General features: G+C 50.1%; 1 protein-coding gene across 4 annotated transcripts in view; it reads right to left on the bottom strand.

The window, feature by feature from the left end:
• The window catches only part of ADGRF3 (adhesion G protein-coupled receptor F3), a 26,598-nt gene continuing 9,737 nt past the window's right edge, over positions 1 to 16,861 (bottom strand). For 2 of the 4 annotated variants that reach the window (XM_015566375.1, XM_006767494.2), the window contains exons 3-15: positions 9,358 to 9,418; positions 8,831 to 8,971; positions 8,285 to 8,458; positions 7,346 to 7,567; positions 6,647 to 6,856; positions 5,737 to 5,880; positions 5,380 to 5,576; positions 4,776 to 4,955; positions 2,295 to 3,677; positions 1,849 to 1,890; positions 1,701 to 1,763; positions 1,111 to 1,166; positions 1 to 295 (exon numbers count right to left, since the gene is read on the bottom strand). In XM_015566375.1, coding sequence (XP_015421861.1) covers positions 274 to 295; positions 1,111 to 1,166; positions 1,701 to 1,763; positions 1,849 to 1,890; positions 2,295 to 3,677; positions 4,776 to 4,955; positions 5,380 to 5,576; positions 5,737 to 5,880; positions 6,647 to 6,856; positions 7,346 to 7,567; positions 8,285 to 8,458; positions 8,831 to 8,971; positions 9,358 to 9,418 — 2,895 coding nt within the window. In that variant the 3' untranslated portion in view covers positions 1 to 273. Of the gene's footprint in view, positions 296 to 1,110; positions 1,167 to 1,700; positions 1,764 to 1,848; positions 1,891 to 2,294; positions 3,678 to 4,775; positions 4,956 to 5,379; positions 5,577 to 5,736; positions 5,881 to 6,646; positions 6,857 to 7,345; positions 7,568 to 8,284; positions 8,459 to 8,830; positions 8,972 to 9,357; positions 9,419 to 10,393; positions 10,817 to 16,861 lie in introns of those variants that run through there. The other 2 variants (XM_006767492.2, XM_015566376.1) reach the window with 2 other exon arrangements.

Raw genomic sequence — 16,861 nt, 5'->3', positions numbered from 1 at the left:
CCTGCCACTTTTAAATGTGTTTCATCTTGTCTTCGTAATTTGTGGCAGTCTGTGATACCTTTCTCTCTACCTTAAAATTTCTGGTGCTTTCTTACAAATATGCTTATATCAGTGACTTTTTGTATACATGTGTATGTCTACAAAAATTTTATATCAATATTTTTAAAGTTAAAGAAGGAGTCTCATTAACTTCACTTTTCCTAAACTTTGAAAATAAGCAAACCAAATTCTGCCCTTCACCTCTAATGTTAGGAAGATCAGAGTTCCTGTCAATTAAGTCATCTTTTCTTCATAACTGTAGAGAAGAAATGAACAGAAATCACTGACTAGTTCAAACCATTTTTATCAACCATATCTGTTACATAAACAGTTGACCAGTTAAAAATTGGTTGAGACAGTTTTACTTGCAATTATTTTGAACTTTGTTATCTTCATTATTTTTACAGCAAAGGCAGCTTTGTTCATTTGATAGCTTCAACTAGTTTTTCCTGCTATTCTTGCTTGGGTAGTATAGGGGTGGGGACAGATGAGTGCAAGAGAAATGAGTGTGACTAATGGGAGCACAGCCTGTCTTTTGGGAGGGCTGAATTCTGGGAGCCAGGAAGGGTGCAGGGCATTGGACCAAGGCCCATCCTGGTGGATTCAAGCACACACCCTATGCTCCCCTGGAGGAACACGGGTTCTGTGTGTGGTCTCTCAAAGCTCTTGCCTTCCCCACCAGAGCGTGCCCTGTCGCCAGGGGCTGGTAAGAGGAGACCTTGCCCACTTTTGCAGATTGCCCTCCCTTCTGGACACCACGCTCACCAATGGCAATTCCTTGAAAACAAGGATTTTTCAGGATAATTAAACATTTGATGGTGTGAGAGGGAATCTTCAGGGTGAACCGAGCCAGGGGTTGGTGGTGGTCAAACTCCCGGCAGCTTTCTGGGAAAGCAATAGTAGATGCCACAATTTCTGCTCTACGGCCTTCACCTTCCTAGCTTGTCTAGAAACGTCTACCCTGGCAAAGTCTGTTCCCCAGCCTTTGGGCTGGAGCAGGTGTGGGGGGCTTTCTGTCAAGAGCTTGGCCGGGAAGCCGCTCACTCTCTTCCCAAGACACTTCATCCTCACCTGGCATTGTCACTTCTCCCTCTGCTGGGTTCCGGGAGGTGGCTTTCATTTGTGGCCTGGGAAGGGGCGAAAAGGCCCAATTGCAGGGCGATGATTATGATTGCTGACTCTCCTTTGACAAGGTTGTGTCTGTTTTCACACCCTCACCTGCCCTCCTGCCGGGACCACAGTAATCCTAGGAACTTTGCTCGCAGCTACAGTGATGCCCATGCGCACCGATCCTAGCTTTTCCCTTCACATAGCGACGGGAGGCAGATTTTCAGATGGAGAAACCAGGGACGAGAGAGTCACCAGGCGTCCAGGTTGTAATCAGGGGCCCAAGAACCTGACTTTCCTGACAGGACTGCTGTCTGCATTGTGGAGAGCTTGACCCCAGAACCACGCTCACTCTAGAAAACAACCCCATCTTCTCTCAGCTCCTGGTTGTGCCCATGTCCTCTAGGGAGGCCGCGGACCTCCTGCTCTGACCTGCTCTCCGGGGCGGTGGTGTGCGGGGATGGGGGGGTGGGGGGGTGGTGCATGTGTGCATGTGTGTGTGCGTGTATGTGTGTGTGTGTGTGTGGTGGGGGAGAACTAAGGATTTGACTCACCAGGGAGATGGTGGAGTTGGGGGGCTGGGCACAGCCGAAGCGTTTGAGTAAAGCCTCTTGTACCTGCAGGAGAGAGAAATGCCTGGTTATGGCAGCCAAAGTCCCTGCCTTCGGATGAGTCAGGCGGGGATTCGGTGGGCAGACTCACTTTCTTGTCCATCAGGCAACCAAACAGCAGAATGAAGACACCCTGAAAAGAGGGATATGGGGTGAGTGAGTCAGTGAGGAAGGAGTCAACTCGCTCCTCTCCTCTTCGTGCCCCTCCCTCCTGTCCACTCGGTGCTGAGGCCCCGCCTGGGGTTTTGTACCTCAGCACCACTGCTGTCAGGACCTTTCAGTGCTTTTCTTACTGCGCACAGTGCAGGGGATGGGTACTGACAATCCCCCGACTTCTCTGGCAAAACCAGACAACATTTTACAAATAAGAAAACCAGAGAGGTTTGCCCCAAGTTATCCAGCTAGGAGGAGGTGGGATCCAAACCTCCGCCTTCTGAAACTCCCCAGCTGTTTCTTCTGCCCCATCATGATGCACCCCTGAGAAGGGAGTGGCAGTGACTTAGAGCATCTAAAGTGGCAGCGAGCACAGCTACCCACCTGGCAGGTGTTGAGAATCGTGAAGATGTAGTGAGGGACCATGGAGACTTCCTCGAGCAGAGTGGCCAGGCCCAGCCCCCAGGTGAGGCCGAAGATGGGTGTGAGAACGAGCAGGGCTTTCATCACCCCCAGAAGGGCTTGGCGCTTCTCCGCCTGGGGTCCCTCTGACAGCGACGGTCTCAACAGCTTCAGCATGGCCATGGCTAGTACCAGCCCGTTCAGGCCCACGATGACCAGCACCGGCCCCACGAAGGTGTAGCGCGCCCCTCCCTTCCCATCTAACCAGCACGCCCCCTCACCGAGGTATTGCCCTCGGGGTAGGTAGAGGCCCAGGGCGGCCCCTGCCAACCCCATCGGGCACAGGTAGCCGAGGACCACCATCAGGGAGAGGACTCGGCGCTTGGACAGCTGATGGAAGACAAAAAGCAACTGGTGGGCCAGCATCAGGGCCTGAGCCAGCATCCAGAAAAAGGTGGCCAGGTAGAGGAAATGACAGAGGAAGGCGGCGGCCAGGCAGAGTGGGCTTTGGGGCCCCGGAGGTAGCAGGGGGGCTCCCAGGAAGCAGGTGTCCGCGGCCAGCAGGCAGAGCACCACGTTGAGCAGGGCTGCGTGGCGCAAGTAGGCAACTTTGTTCCGAACCACGACTCTCCACACCAGCCTGTACACGCCCAGGCACACAAGCAGCGCCAGAATGGAGGCCCCCAAGCCCACCTGACTCAGCAGCTCCAGGGTGGGGTTACTTGGAACAGTGTGTCGGGACATGAGGATGGAGAAGGCAGTGAGATGCCGACAGATGCACTGAGTGGTGGCGCTGGCATTGGCTGCCTGCACTTGGCACCCTTCACCTGACCAGCCCCCGTTGCCCTGGAAAAGATGGTGATCCCAGAAGACACAGCGAAAGGGGTTATCTCTGTCCCCAAAGTCCATGGTGACTTCTCCCTGGTTGAAGGCCTGGCCACCTGCCATGATGGAGATGGAGAGGACCAGACCGGGAGTGGCGTAGAGGGAGTCCCCCAGCTCCTGTCCATAGTTTGAGGGTAGGAGGTGGTCCAGTTTTCGCAGCACCAGGCTAGTAATCGTGACGTTACTATTGCTAGTGTCCAGTGGGGCCAGTGAGCGTCTGGGAATCTGTGCCCAGAGTGGGGGCTGAGTGGAGAAGGAGACTCTGTAGACAGCAGGAACTGTGGGTGTGAGGAGCTGGGTCTGCAGCTGCACATTGGGCAGGCTGAAGGAGAAGGGGTGATCCTGTGGGCACAGGCTGTGTGCCAGGGTCTCCACTGCCAGCAGGAGATCGGAGGCCGCCGAGGGCTTCTGGGCCTGGGTCGGGGTCCACAGAGAACTGGTGTCCATGTCTAGGACCTTGTCCGTGGTTTTCAGGAGAGCCTGTGGCACCCAACAGAGAGATGAGGCCTCACTGCTAGTACCCACAGCACTGAGCTGGGGCACCGGGAACTACAGGTCCCCAAACCTACCTTTCCTCGTTCACTGCAAGACTCAAGGTGAGAGAGAAAGGGGAGAAGACAGGACTATGCAGGGAGAGTTTCTGTACAGGAAGAATGGGGGGCTGGTCAGCTAACCACTGGGGCATCTTCAACATTGTGGTCTCCTGAAGCATATTCTACCCCTCTGACAACCCTTCTTCCCCCTCCATCCCTTGGGGGTCACCAAGGCCCTAAGGGGGCCCCTCTTCAATTTCTTGACCCCTACCGGTTTGCAAGCTGAGAATGGCGGCAGAGGCACCATGTTCAAATCAGAGCCATGTGCATGTCTGTATACCAACACGTGACACATATTCCCAGACATGGAAGTGTGTAGTGTCATAACTCCTAGTTATTCTTTTGTCTGTGGCCCACGGGTCACCAATTGATGCCTATATTGAGAGCTGGCTTGGGGGAGTGCAGCAAAGCCAACTGTGTTAGAGTTTCTTCATGTAGGTATTATGTGTGCACGTATGTGTGCACGGGGGATTCACATCACATCCACATGTCTGCATGTGAATGCAATGTACGCCTCTGAACTCATGTCTACCTACCCCTTCCTACCAGCATCAAACCTCCACAATCGCCAGAACCGGTTTGGCTCAGTGGATAGAGCGTCGGCCTGCGGACTCAGGGGTCCCGGGTTCGATTCCGGTCAAGGGCATGTACCTTGGTTGCGGGCACATCCCCAGTGGGGGGCGTGCGGGAGGCAGCTGATCGATGTTTCTCTCTCATTGATGTATCTAACTCTCTATCCCTCTCCCTTCCTCTCTGTAAAAAATCAATAAAATATATTTAAAACAAAAAACAAAACAAAACAAAAAACAAAAACCTCCACAATCCACGGCCTTAGAGACTGGTGTCCAAAGAGGAGAGACGGACCCCAGGAGCAGACCCTGCACGCTAGAGAGGTCTGTCGTGTGACGGAGGGACAGAGTGCTGCCGGTGAAGAGCTGCTACCTCCTCCACCCTGCTGGCTTCGGCTGGGGCTCAGAGAGCTTACCTCCAGGGCACTGCGGCGAAGTGGTATTCCGGTGTCTGCCACCACCTTGGCCAGGAATGTCATGGTGCCCAGCAGTGCCAATAAGTCAGAGGGTGAGCTCACCACCTCTGTCTGCTCCAGCAGCTGTGCCAGGCTCCGTGGCACCTCTTCAGCAGGGCAGCCCTGGCCGGCCCACAGCAGCTGATCCAGACAGGACAGGGTGGGGTGGGGTGGGGTGGGGGTGAAGAATGGCAGTCCTCAGGAGATAGGGGCCACTTCCCCGCCCTCCCCCACCCCCATCCAGTCCTTCCTCCAGGTACCACATCCCTTCCCAGGGGACCAGGAAGCAGAAAGCGGAGTGAGCCGCGTGGAAGGAGCTGACACCAATGTTAGGGGATGGACCCTTGACAGATTCAGGTTTGAGAATGGCACACTCCCGCCATGAGAGTCCTGGCCACTCTAAGCCCCCACACCTACTTCCTGGCTCTGCTAGGGATCCCGTTCAGAGAAGCTGAACCACCTCTGGGCTGGGCCTCAGGAGGAGGGACTCTAGAGCTGGCCCTGCGCGTGAGGAAGGGCGGTTCGTGGAGGCTGTGGCATGTGGGCAGCAGGGCGAGAGCTGTACCTGGGCTCCCCGAAGCAAGGCCAGCAGCCTGGTGTCTGTGCAGCTGCTGTGGATGGGCCCCCAGGCCCCGTCAGGCCCACAAGTCCTCTTCACCACGCCCGTCCTGTTCACGGGACAGGGGGCCTGTGCCACGTGGCCAGCCTTGGTGACATTCCAGGCAACAACTGCAGAGTCCTCAGGGCAGGTAGTGTCTCCATCTGAAGAATGAGGTCAGGGACAGTTCAGCAACCGCAGTCTCTCCCCAGGCTTTCCTTGGGCAGAAACCCACGCAGCCCCGTGTCGGGGGTGGGGGGGTGGGGGGCGCTCCCAGGGCAAGCAGGTGAGAGGTCGGCCAGCTGGACCGTAAGCCCCACGTACCCTGGATGATGGTGACAGAGACGGGGACCCTGAGAGGAGTCAGTCCTGGGCTCTGCAGGTCACAAGTGTATGTGATGTCAGCTGCAGGGCAGTGCTGAGTGTCCAGTACAAGGCACTGGTCGCCTGGTGTGTTCAATACGGAGGCTGAGGGTGAGATGAGAGAAGGGAGCAGTCACAGGCCAGGAAGAGGCCCAGCACCCAGCAGGCCCAGATCTGTCGTGTCAGCCTTTCTAGCGATTTCAGACGTCGATGCAGCCGGGGAAGAGCAGAGGGGTACGAGGGCACCCACTGCCCAAGGCAGAGCTCGGATTCTGGGGAAGGACACTGGGGACCGCTAACTCGCCGGGGACTTGGAGCCGCAGTTTCCTGGTTTGTCAAATGAACTGTCATCAGATGAACCTCACAGAGTGCATTGCGAGCGTTTAAGGAGCTTGCGTGGAGAAGGGCATTTCGCAGTGGTGGTTGCCGTTGTATTGATAGAACTGTCATTGCTCTGTAGCCGATATTTTCAACTGGTGTGCCGCAGGGATTTTAAAACATGCAATACCCGACTATTTAATCAGGGGCACTGACCTCTTTTCTCTTAGATTGTCAAATAAAAAAAAATGACAACCACCAACACAATAGCCGCCGGGTGTGAATGAATAAAAATTATACCTATTTTTTCAAATCAGACCGGCTAAATATATCCTGTATTTTTTGGGTGTGCCACAGAACTTTGGGGACTAGTCTACGTGCCATGGGATGGAAAAGGTTGGAAATCACTGCCCTATCGGGCAAACACAGTGTTGGACTTGGACCTAGAACTCCCAGTGGAACTGCAGCCTCTGCTTGTGCTGAGTTGGAGAGCCGGCTGCCTGGCGGAGCGCTGCCCCCCTCCCCTGCCCCTGCCAGCCGGGCCCGTTTGTACCTTCGCTGCCCTCTCCAGGGCTCCAGGAGGCCATGTAGCCCAGAGGTGTGTAGGGGATGCAGCAGCTCAGCTGTAAGCCCAGGGAGGTGGCACAGGAGATGGAGAGCTGGTCTGGAAGCCGAGCCACGTCTGTCACCCGCAGGGGCACCCTCACCAACTGGTACAGCTCCCACCGGAATCCCTGGGCCTCGAAGCAGCACATGTACTCACCTGCAGACATACACACGCCTGCCGTGGCTCTGGGCTCCTCCGGCCCCCACCTGCACCACAGAAGCTCTGCTGTTCCCAAGCTACAACCTAGGGTGGCCATCTTGGACTAGCTTCTGCTAACGTCAGCAAGGAAGACTGCTGCCCGCAAAGGGATTCCTAGGCGGGAAGAAGTCTGGAGAGGAGGCCCCTGACCCTTTCTGATGAGCCGATTGCCATGAATTCCAAAGTGCACCTCCCTCCTTCCCTCCAGTAGATGCCCTTCCTGCACCATCCCTGCCATTTCACCAGCTGGAAGAAAAGCACTCGTCTGTTCTCAGTTAAAACGGAGACCCTATTTTCAGCATTCTTCCTTTACAAATGTCCATGTCAACGGGCCTCTTCCCCATTATGTCCCAGAATGAATAAACGGAAAGGGAGAAGAGGAGGAGAAAAGAGAAGGGAGGAGGAGGTGAATGGGGAGAGAGGAGGAGGGAAGAACAGGCTGGCTACCTTCCCACTCGTGCGAGACGTTGCGGATGCTGAGGACAGCCTGGCCCTGGCTCAACGTCAGGGACACCTGTGTCCCCGGCTGCAGAGGGATGGGCCCGGGGCTCCCCGTGTGCCGCCGCAGGAACCAGTTCAGGCTGGTGGTCTCCTGGCTTGTGTGGAGGGTCAGGTTCAGTGTGTGGCCAGGCACCTGCAGCCAGGAGTTCAGGCTCAGGTTGCCCGGGACTGCAGGGAGGCAAGAGACAGGGGTATGCGGCAGGAACTTGGAACTTGTGGGCTGACGTGCAGCGACGCTGAAACGCTTCTCCATAATATTTATCTATCTATCTATCTATCTATCTATCTATCTATCTATCTATCTTCTATATATTTATTGTGTTGACAGTATTACAGATGTATCCTATTTTCTCCCTTTTTGCCCACCTCCACCCAACCCCCGCCTCACCCAGGCCTTCCCCATACTATTGTCTATGTCCATACGTGACGCATATATACACATATGTTCTTGGGTTAAGCTCTCCCTGTCCCGTCCCCCTACCGGCTTCTCCGGCTTCTGAAGCCCATCCCTCCTCCCTCCCTCCCCACCTAGCATTTTTTATTTTGCTTTGTCCCTGGAGGAGTGTGGCTGCCGCCTGGAAGACCCCCATCTGTCATTGGGAACCAAACAGGGAACCTTGCTGGCCGATGACTGCCCCTCCCACAGGGAGGAAGCTTTCTCTCCTTGTCGGTTTGTCTCCAGGGCCCTGCCTGCCGCTCACGAGCCTCACTCTTCAGGACCCAAGCTCAGGCCCCTGATCTGCGGTGATGGCTGGAGCCTTCTCCCACCCGGAGGGGCCCCTGGGGTTGGCCAGCTGGCAGAAATGCAGAGTCAGAGAGGAAAAGCACACAGAGCCAGTTCCTTTCACTTGGGCCCACTGCTTTCAAGTTCTCAGCTCTCCTCACCAGGTGGCAGCACCTGGCAGTACCCCGCTTCTGGAGGGCTCAGGACCAGGCAGCCGCAGGGCCGGTGGTTGTGGGGGGGCTGGCAGAGCTGGTGACGGGAGCAGATGCTGGCATTCCACTGGTATCCAGACAGGCAGGCACAATAGGTAAGCCCATCCGGCTTGACATTACACTCTGCAGCAGAGGGGAGGGGAAGGAGAAGGGGGCAGGCTGTCTGGGGAAGCCAGCTCTGCAGGATCCACAACTGCCTGATGCCAGAGAGGCTCTGGGGCTGGGTGTCCGGAATAATCCCCAAGTCACAGGCTCCTCGGCCACACCCACCCACCTTGGACTGCCTCCCCCCCATTTAGAAGATGGAGCAGGAGGCGCAGGGTCTGTCTGGTGGGAGGTGAGGGGGAGCTGGGCCATGCAGACCCTCCAGGAAACAGGGATTGTCTCAGGCCAGGGGCTGCGGGCGGGGTGGGCACCCACGTTCCGTTCACTCTGAGCCCTGCCCGTGCTGGGGTGCAGGGCGGCAGAGGCAGGAGGCGGTGGAACTTCCCCTACCTGTCGTGAGGCTGAGGCCGGCGAGAGTTCCCAGGGAAGAGGAAGCAGAGGCCGGGGGCAGAGGCAGGGGCCTGGAGAGTGCTGCTGGCCAGCCCCCATGCGAAAAGACCAGCTGGACATAGACCGAGAGCAGGGCTGATTCTGCAGGAGAAGCGGGGCGGCTGGAGAGGAGGGGCAGCGAGGCCAGGGGCCAGCTCCCCTTTGCACCCCGCACTGAGCTGGTCTCGGCCAAGGACCTGCAGCAGATCACACCTCCCACAGCCCGTCGAGGCACAGCCAGGACTCGGGGATATGACTGCCTCATTTAGCTATGAAACATGTTTGATGTCACCTTCCCAACAACCCCCATTTAAAGGTGAATGCTTTTCTCCAGGCCGCACAGCTAGAGAGGCAGCGTAGGTACCTACCCGACCAGCTCAGACCCAGCCCTCTCTCTTTTACCCCACTTGCCAACCCCTCGTGGCCTCTTCCAGGCCTCTCTCGCCTCATTTCCTGCTCCCTCGCCGCCTCCTCCTCCGTCCACTCACCACCTGCTCCGCTTTCTTGGTCCAGCTGCTGCCCAGTTCCCCCTCCCGCCTGACTGGGTCCCTAGGACAGAGCAAAGAGGAGAGGCTTCCTAGGAGAGGCTGACACCTCTCTGAGGGACACTTTCTTCTCCAAGTGGCTCAGGGGCCGCCTGGCTGTGCTGGCAGGGCACAGTCCCTTTGGGGGTCCTCTTCGTTTTCCTGGAATTAAGCGGGACATCGGGAGGAGAAAGTAGGCTGTGGCAGGGGGTGGGAGGGATGTAGCCTCAGGGACCCGCCAGGGCCGGAACCCAGGAACCAGGCACACCCCAGAGAGTCAACATGCTTTGCTTAATTCTTTCCTGAGTTTGCCTGTCCCTGGGCCTCTGGGCTAACTGAAATGGCTGGGCCTGGGGCTCCAGGGGGTGGGCTGGGCAGAGCTGGCTGGGCCCAGAGGCTCGGGCTTCCATTCCCTCCATAGGAATTGCCACTGGGGTGGGCAGAGGCAGCACCTTCCCTCAGTCTCTGGTTCCTCACCAACTCCTGCTTTGCTCAAAATTTTATATGTAAGTGGATATCTACCTAAAAACAGATATGGATAGAGACAAGGAGACAGAGAGAGAGAGAGAGAGAGAGAGAGAGAGAGAGAGAGAGAGAGAGAGAGAGAGAGAGACAGCCTCCTGGGAGCAAACAAAGATGAGAAAATATGAATCTACACTCGGCCATCTTTCCCAGGTTCTCTGCTGTCCTCTATGCCAGTGGGTCCCAAATCTGGAAAGTTTTTCTTTTCATTTTCAAAACTGTAAGCTTGACTGGAACAGCCTTTATCCAAAGTGGGCAGGCATCACTGGAGTTCACAGGGACTCAAACAGAGAAACAAAGCCATCCCCGCACTCCGGAATGGAAGACTGAGGTCCCGGAGACCCGATAACCAACCAGATCGCCAGCCCTTTCCCCTCCACCTGCCATTTCACCCCACTCCTCACTGCCTCTCACACCCAGGGGTCCCCAGTGTTGCCTCTGCAGACTTCCCCAGGGTCCTTACCCCAGTCTTACTCACAGGTTGGGATGCTCGGGCAACTGGTGGCCCCACGAGGGGGAGAGTCATGGCCAGGAGTAGCACGGAGGCCGCCGAACAGACCATGGCTCAGTGAAGCAGTCCTCAAGAGCCCTCCCTCTGCTGCATGATGCAAATTTCCTCCGAGAAGAGCTGGCCGGACAGTGCGCAGATGGGAAGGGAGGGAAGGGTGGAGGGGATCCAGGGCTGACTGTGCAGAGGAAGTGCTACAGCCCGTGATGGAGACAAATGGGCGTCCAGGTCACTGTGGAGCCACCTGGAGCCCCAGTGCCCCCATGAGAGGAGTCTGTCCAGATTGCCCATGGGGTCTGGGCTAAGGATTCTGTGAGCGGGAGAGGACTTAGGGGTCCTAGATCACAACCAGCAATGTGTCGGTAAGTCAAGTTCGGTCACGTCTCCAAGGATCTAGGCCAGTGATGGCGAACCTTTTGAGCTCGGCGTGTCAGCATTTTGAAAAACCCTAACTTAACTCTGGTGCCGTGTCACATACAGAAGTTTTTTGATATTTGCAACCATAGTAAAACACTTATATTTTTGATATTTATTTTATATATTTAAATGCCATTTAGCAAAGAAAAATCAACCAAAAAAATGAGTTCGCGTGTCACCTCTGACACGCGTGTCATAGGTTCGCCATCACTGATCTAGGAGATCTGGGTTGTTCTGAAACTCCCTTCTTAATCCCTTCACCTTTTTTACCCAGCCCCGCTACCCCTCATCCCACCTGGCAACCTGTGAGTCTGTTTTGTTTGTTTACTTTGTTTTTTAGATTCCACATATAAATCATATTGTATTTGTATTTCTCTGTCTGACTTATTTTACTTACCATATTAATCCTCTAGGTCCATCCATGTTGTTACAATGGTAAGATTTCATTCTTTTTCATAGCCGAATAATATTCCTTTGTATATATGTACCACTTCTTTATCCAATCGTTCACTGATGGACACTTAGATTGCTTCCATATCTTGGCTATTGTAAATAACGCTGCAATGAACAAAGGGATGCATATATATTTTTGAATTAGTGTTTTTGGAATTCTTCTGATAAATACCCAGAAGTGAAATTGCTGGGTCATAAGGTAATTCTATTTTTTAAGTTTTTGAGGAACCTCTGTAATATTTACCTCAGTAGCTCTACCAAATTTGTAATCCCACCAACAGTGCATGAGGGTTCCCTTTTCTCCACATCCTCACCAACACTTGCTTGTTGATTTATTGAAGGCAGCCATTTTGACAGGTATGAGGCACTATTTCATTGTGGTTTTAATTTATAGTTCTCTGATGATTAGTGATGTTGAGAATGTTTTCATATGTCTGTTGGCCATTTATATGTCCTCTTCAGAGATGTCTATTCAGTTCATCTGCCCACTTTTTAATTGGATTGTTTGTTTTGGTGTTAAGTTGTATAAGTTCTTTATATATTTTAGATATTAACCTCTTATCAGATATATCACTGGTGAATATCTTCTCCCATTTGGTAGGTTGTCTTCTTGTTTTGTTCATGAGTTCCTTTGCTGTGCAAAAACTTCAGTTTGATGTAGTCTCATTTGTTTTTCTCTTGTTTCATTTGAAAGGGCTAATCTTCTGTCTTCCTGGTGTGTAATTTTTATTTTACACATCAGAAAGATAGAAAATAAGTAAAAAATAGGAATAGTCAGTTTACTGAAAAAGAAATATAAATAGTTTGATAAACATATAAAACATCCAACTTAAGATATAAAATGCAACCCTAGCCGGTTTGGCTCAATGGATAGAGCATCGGCCTGTGGACTGAAAGGTCCCAGGTTCGATTCCAGTCAAGGGCACATGCCTGGGTTGCGGGCTCGATCCCCAGTAGGAGCGTGTAGGAGGCAGCCAATCAATGATTCGCTATCATCATTGATGTTTCTATCTCTTTCCCCCTTTCCCTTTCTCTCTGAAATCAATAAAAATATATTATAAAAAAGATATAAAAATGCAAAGAATAAGAAAATATTGTGCCAGAACCGGTTTGGCTCAGTAGATAGAGCGTCAGTCTGCAGACTCAAGGGTCCCGGGTTTGATTCTGGTCAAGGGCATGTGCCTTGGTTGCGGGCACATCCCCAGCGGGGGGCATGCAGGAGGCAGCTGATCAATGTTTCTCTCTCATTGATGTTTCTGGCTCTCTGTCCCTCTCCCTTCCTCTCTGTAAAAACTCAATTAAATATATTTAAAAAAAAGAAAATATTGTTAGCTACCGATTATCAAAAGACAAGATATTGATTATACTGTGTTGACAAAAATGTACTTGCATATGAGCCCAAAAATGTGTATAAGGGTGTTCAATGCAGAGTTGTTTGTGGCAGCAAATGAGTTCTCTCCATTCCAAAGGGATAGGTTACATAAATACGGAATTTCCGAACAAAGAACATTCGGGGAAGTAGCGGTAAGAGGCCTTAAGTAATATTTGTATTAAATGATGAAACCCATCAAGACACTAACAGTGGTTGTAACTAAATGGTAGGACTTATATCTTTTCCCACTTTTCTGTATTTTTCAATTTTGTGTTCTATAATGGGAAAAACCTTAATAAAAAGATCAGATCTTACAGTTTCAACTTCTTTCTCATATACCGACCAAGTTCAGAGTCCTTCAGTTATGCCCAGGTGTCACTGGTTGTCAGGAAGCACCCAAGGGGTGAATCAGGTCTTAGGCCTAGGGTGGGGTTCAGACAGGTACTTACTCCTGCCACCTACCTACTCCCAAGTCCACAGTCAACCGTAAGGCTACTGACCTTTGTCTCTCTACATACAGAATGATATTTTGAAACCAATAATGTTCCCCCTGCTGACAGCTTCTCTGAGCTCTGAGTTGCACCCGGGTCAAAGAAAGTTCTCTTTCTATTCCTCTCTGCTTTGATCCTTCAGGCCATGCCAGCTGGGTCTTTGATAACAAAGGTCTGCAATCCAGGCTTCTCTTATCTGTATCCCAACAAGTTATCTTAAAACTTCCTTTACTATGTAAACTATTAACAGGTTACTAACTAACAAAAGTTGTTTAGATCTTTATCCCATATGAATCCTAACTTCTTATTTATGGCATTAAGTTATTAGAATATTAAATGATAGATTGTTAGAGTGGGAAGGGACTTTAGCTGAGATATCATCTACTTCAGCTCTCACTTTACAGAAAAGGAAAAGGAGCCAAGAGGGGAAGCTGACTAGTCAAATATCACACAGCTAGTAAATGGCAGGACTTAACGACTGAAGACCAGGTCTTCTGACTTTGAGTCTAGGGAATCTAGGTGGAGGGAATTAAGACAGAGCAATTTAAATATAGAATAATAGGAAATTCCGGCTACAAAAATGAATTAAAAATAATGTAAGATAGAATTTGATTCTCAAGGAAGGCAGTACTTCAAAAAAGCTTTATGGAAAGTCACCTCATGAATACCTTATCTAGAAGTCCTTAATTCAGCAAATGGACCATTTGGAACACAGCTGAGATCTACAAGGAACCAAAGGCCATAGAGATATTGTACTGAAGGGTGTAGCTGGATCCATTTGGCAAGAAAAAGAACTAAAAGGCATCCAGATTGGAAAATAAAATTATTTAGAACATCCTACGGAATCCACTCAAAAAACTATTATTACTAATTAAAGTTCAGCAAAGTTACAAGGATATAAGAGCATTAGGTAAAAAAATCATATTGTATTTGTGAAAATAAATAAAACCTCATTTTAAAAGGAGTCAGGGAAATGGAATAGACTGACGATTCTCAGAGGGAAGGGGGTGTGGGAAGAGATTAAAGATCTTATATGCATGTATGCATTACCTATGGACACAGACAATAGGGTGGCGAGGGTCTGGGGTGGAAACTGGATGGAGGGGAGCTATAGGAGGAAAAAAGAGGGACATCTGTAATAATCTCAACAATAAAAATTAATTAAAAAAAGAAGTCAGGAAGCTAGGAGAGAGAACTCTCACACATGTGTCACTTAACACACACTGCTGACCCCACAACTGAATATATCTTGGTGCATTTGCCAAAATATGATTTGGGCACAGAGATCATGACAGTTATGAAATATGGTATTTTGACAGTTATGAAGTATGGCAGAGGAACAGAGAGTACACAGCTGTTTACCCAATTACAGTAACAGCTAATTAGCTAATCACTGGGGGGAGAAAGTTCTAATATAGAAAGTACTTGTTTAAGATTGTTTGATGCCAAAGAGAGAAAAAGAAAAAAAAATTGTTTGATGCCATGAAATGCATGATCTGTGAAATATGTGACAATAAGAAGGATTAACACAAAGCCAGGTTCTATATATCTCTTCATAAAAAATGACACTGATGACATCAAGAGTTGAAAGTGCTCTGCCTCTCAAGAGCATGCACGCACCTTTCTTCCCTCCTCAACTCTAAAGGTTCCCACCCGACTTGCAACCGATGGGCAGCGGCAGCTAAACCCGTGCACCTGTCTCCAAGGCCTTCTTTTCTCTGACTTTCCAGTGAACCAAAGCCGCCCCCCCTCAGCACTTCTGTTGCTTCTTCTATCCTAAACCCTCTCTTGTTTTATTGTCCCCAGTTTTAATAAATCTACTCTCAAAAAAAAAAAAGTGGTATAAAGTGATTCAGATAGAGTAGTAAGAATTTCTGATCTCATAGGACTTCAGCATCTAACTCTGGATCCTAGAATGAGGTCCCATACTCACTGTCCGGGATAGTACAGAAAACCCTGCCTCAGCATTTATGTTAAAGTATTTGCCCCAAAGCACAGCTTAGAGAAGTTGAAGAAACTCATGGAGTTTCTGATGCTATCTTTGACTCCTACAAGATGTGGGGAAGACCAGGACATGAGAGTAGAACAGAATTTTTTCTCCTAGGTACAATAATTTCAAATCCTCTAAACCAGGGGCCTATCTGATTTTAATGTATAATTCAGGCTGTCAAAATCTTAATAAGCATATGTATCTGTTAAGCAACATCCCCTATCTATGTAGACTCATCTATGAAAATAATTTTATAATTTTGGAGGTGTAAGGTGGCTTAGCTAAGCATGAAATGAAATCTTGAAAATATGTAGGACAAGATGCCTGCTTTGAGTATGAAGAATGTGAGAGATCTTATACAAATCACAAAAGACTACAAAATGGTAATATTACTCCATGAGAGAAGAACGATTTTTTTTTCTATGAGCAAAGAACTGCAGGTTCAGGTTTGAGAAAGGGTCACTAATGGGAAAGCTGGAGCCAGCCAGCTGGAGAGCAAAACCAGCTTCATTACTGGAAAGCTGGGCAGGAGAAGGTGGTTTAAATCTCAGCCAGATGCACCTCTCAGGCGTCCACCCTGAAATGAATTTACTTACCCAGACACTGACACAGCTGGCCATCTCCAGGCCTCCCTTTTGGGGAAGGGGGAGCTGACAATGAGCCCGAAGGATTGGCCCCTTCAAAAGAGGGAGCACCCAGAGTTCATTCTCCTGGTCTTCCCAGTCAGATAACTCACATTTTGCTTGGGGGAAGGGGAAAGAGAAAGGGAATAGAGACTATATTGCTCTGGGGAGTAGAAGTTCCCTCCCCTCTGTGGAAATGGGAAGAAAAAAAAAAGGAATAAACATTCCTAGCTAACACCATGCAGTAGTGATTACAACAAAATTTATTTTAAATCCTAGTGAGAAAGCTGGAAAAAAAAATCATTTAACTAATGACAAAATATGTAAAATTTTTAAAATTAGTAAACCTAGAAAATATTTCTGAACACCTTGTTAGAAGCTCTACAAAAGTATGAGTCAAGGGCAAAAAATAGTAGGTATGTATACTGGAAACCTGCTGTTTCTGCTTATGTTCCACTTTCCTTTTTTCCCCTCCACTTATTTTCCAACTCACTTCCTAGAAACTGTCCTTTACCCATAATTACAGTTTACTGTGGAAATCATCTCATACAGGTTACCCAGCCCCGCGACTGCAGCGATTTTGTAACGGGGACCTAGTGAGCGCCTGAAGTTGGACCCGCAACATGTAAAACTCGGCAGCTACTGGTTTTCTGTCATGAGAATGGAGAAACGGTCTGAGCTCAAAGGAAAAGTGAAGCTAAAGTGTAGACAGAAACAGAAACAAACATGAAGGGAAGTCCTTGTTTTAACTTTATTTTATTCCTGATGCTCATTCGCACTCCTGATCTTGAATTCCATCAGAGAGCCCAACTTCTTTTCATCATTTCTCTTTTTGCTAGAGAGAGTGAGACCATGTTTGTTATTTGCAGCTAAAGGAATGTGTGTTGACACATGCTCAGAAAAGCCAAGGAAGTTGTGGTGGAAAAGTGGTCATTATTTCAGATATAGGATTAAAGGGCCTCATGTGGATTAAAGGGATTCAAGACAAACACTCATCTTTCTAGACTTGTTTTCATGTCAATAAAATGAAAGAGTTAAATTAGATGGCCTTTGTAGTACTTGCGAATGTTGTTTCACTCCTTCTGGCATTCA

The sequence above is a fragment of the Myotis davidii genome, unplaced genomic scaffold (genome assembly GCF_000327345.1).
Source record: "Myotis davidii unplaced genomic scaffold, ASM32734v1 scaffold238, whole genome shotgun sequence".
NCBI lineage: Eukaryota > Metazoa > Chordata > Mammalia > Chiroptera > Vespertilionidae > Myotis > Myotis davidii.
The sequence above is the reverse complement of the archived record's forward strand: the minus strand, read 5'-3'. Positions and strand labels throughout refer to the sequence as shown.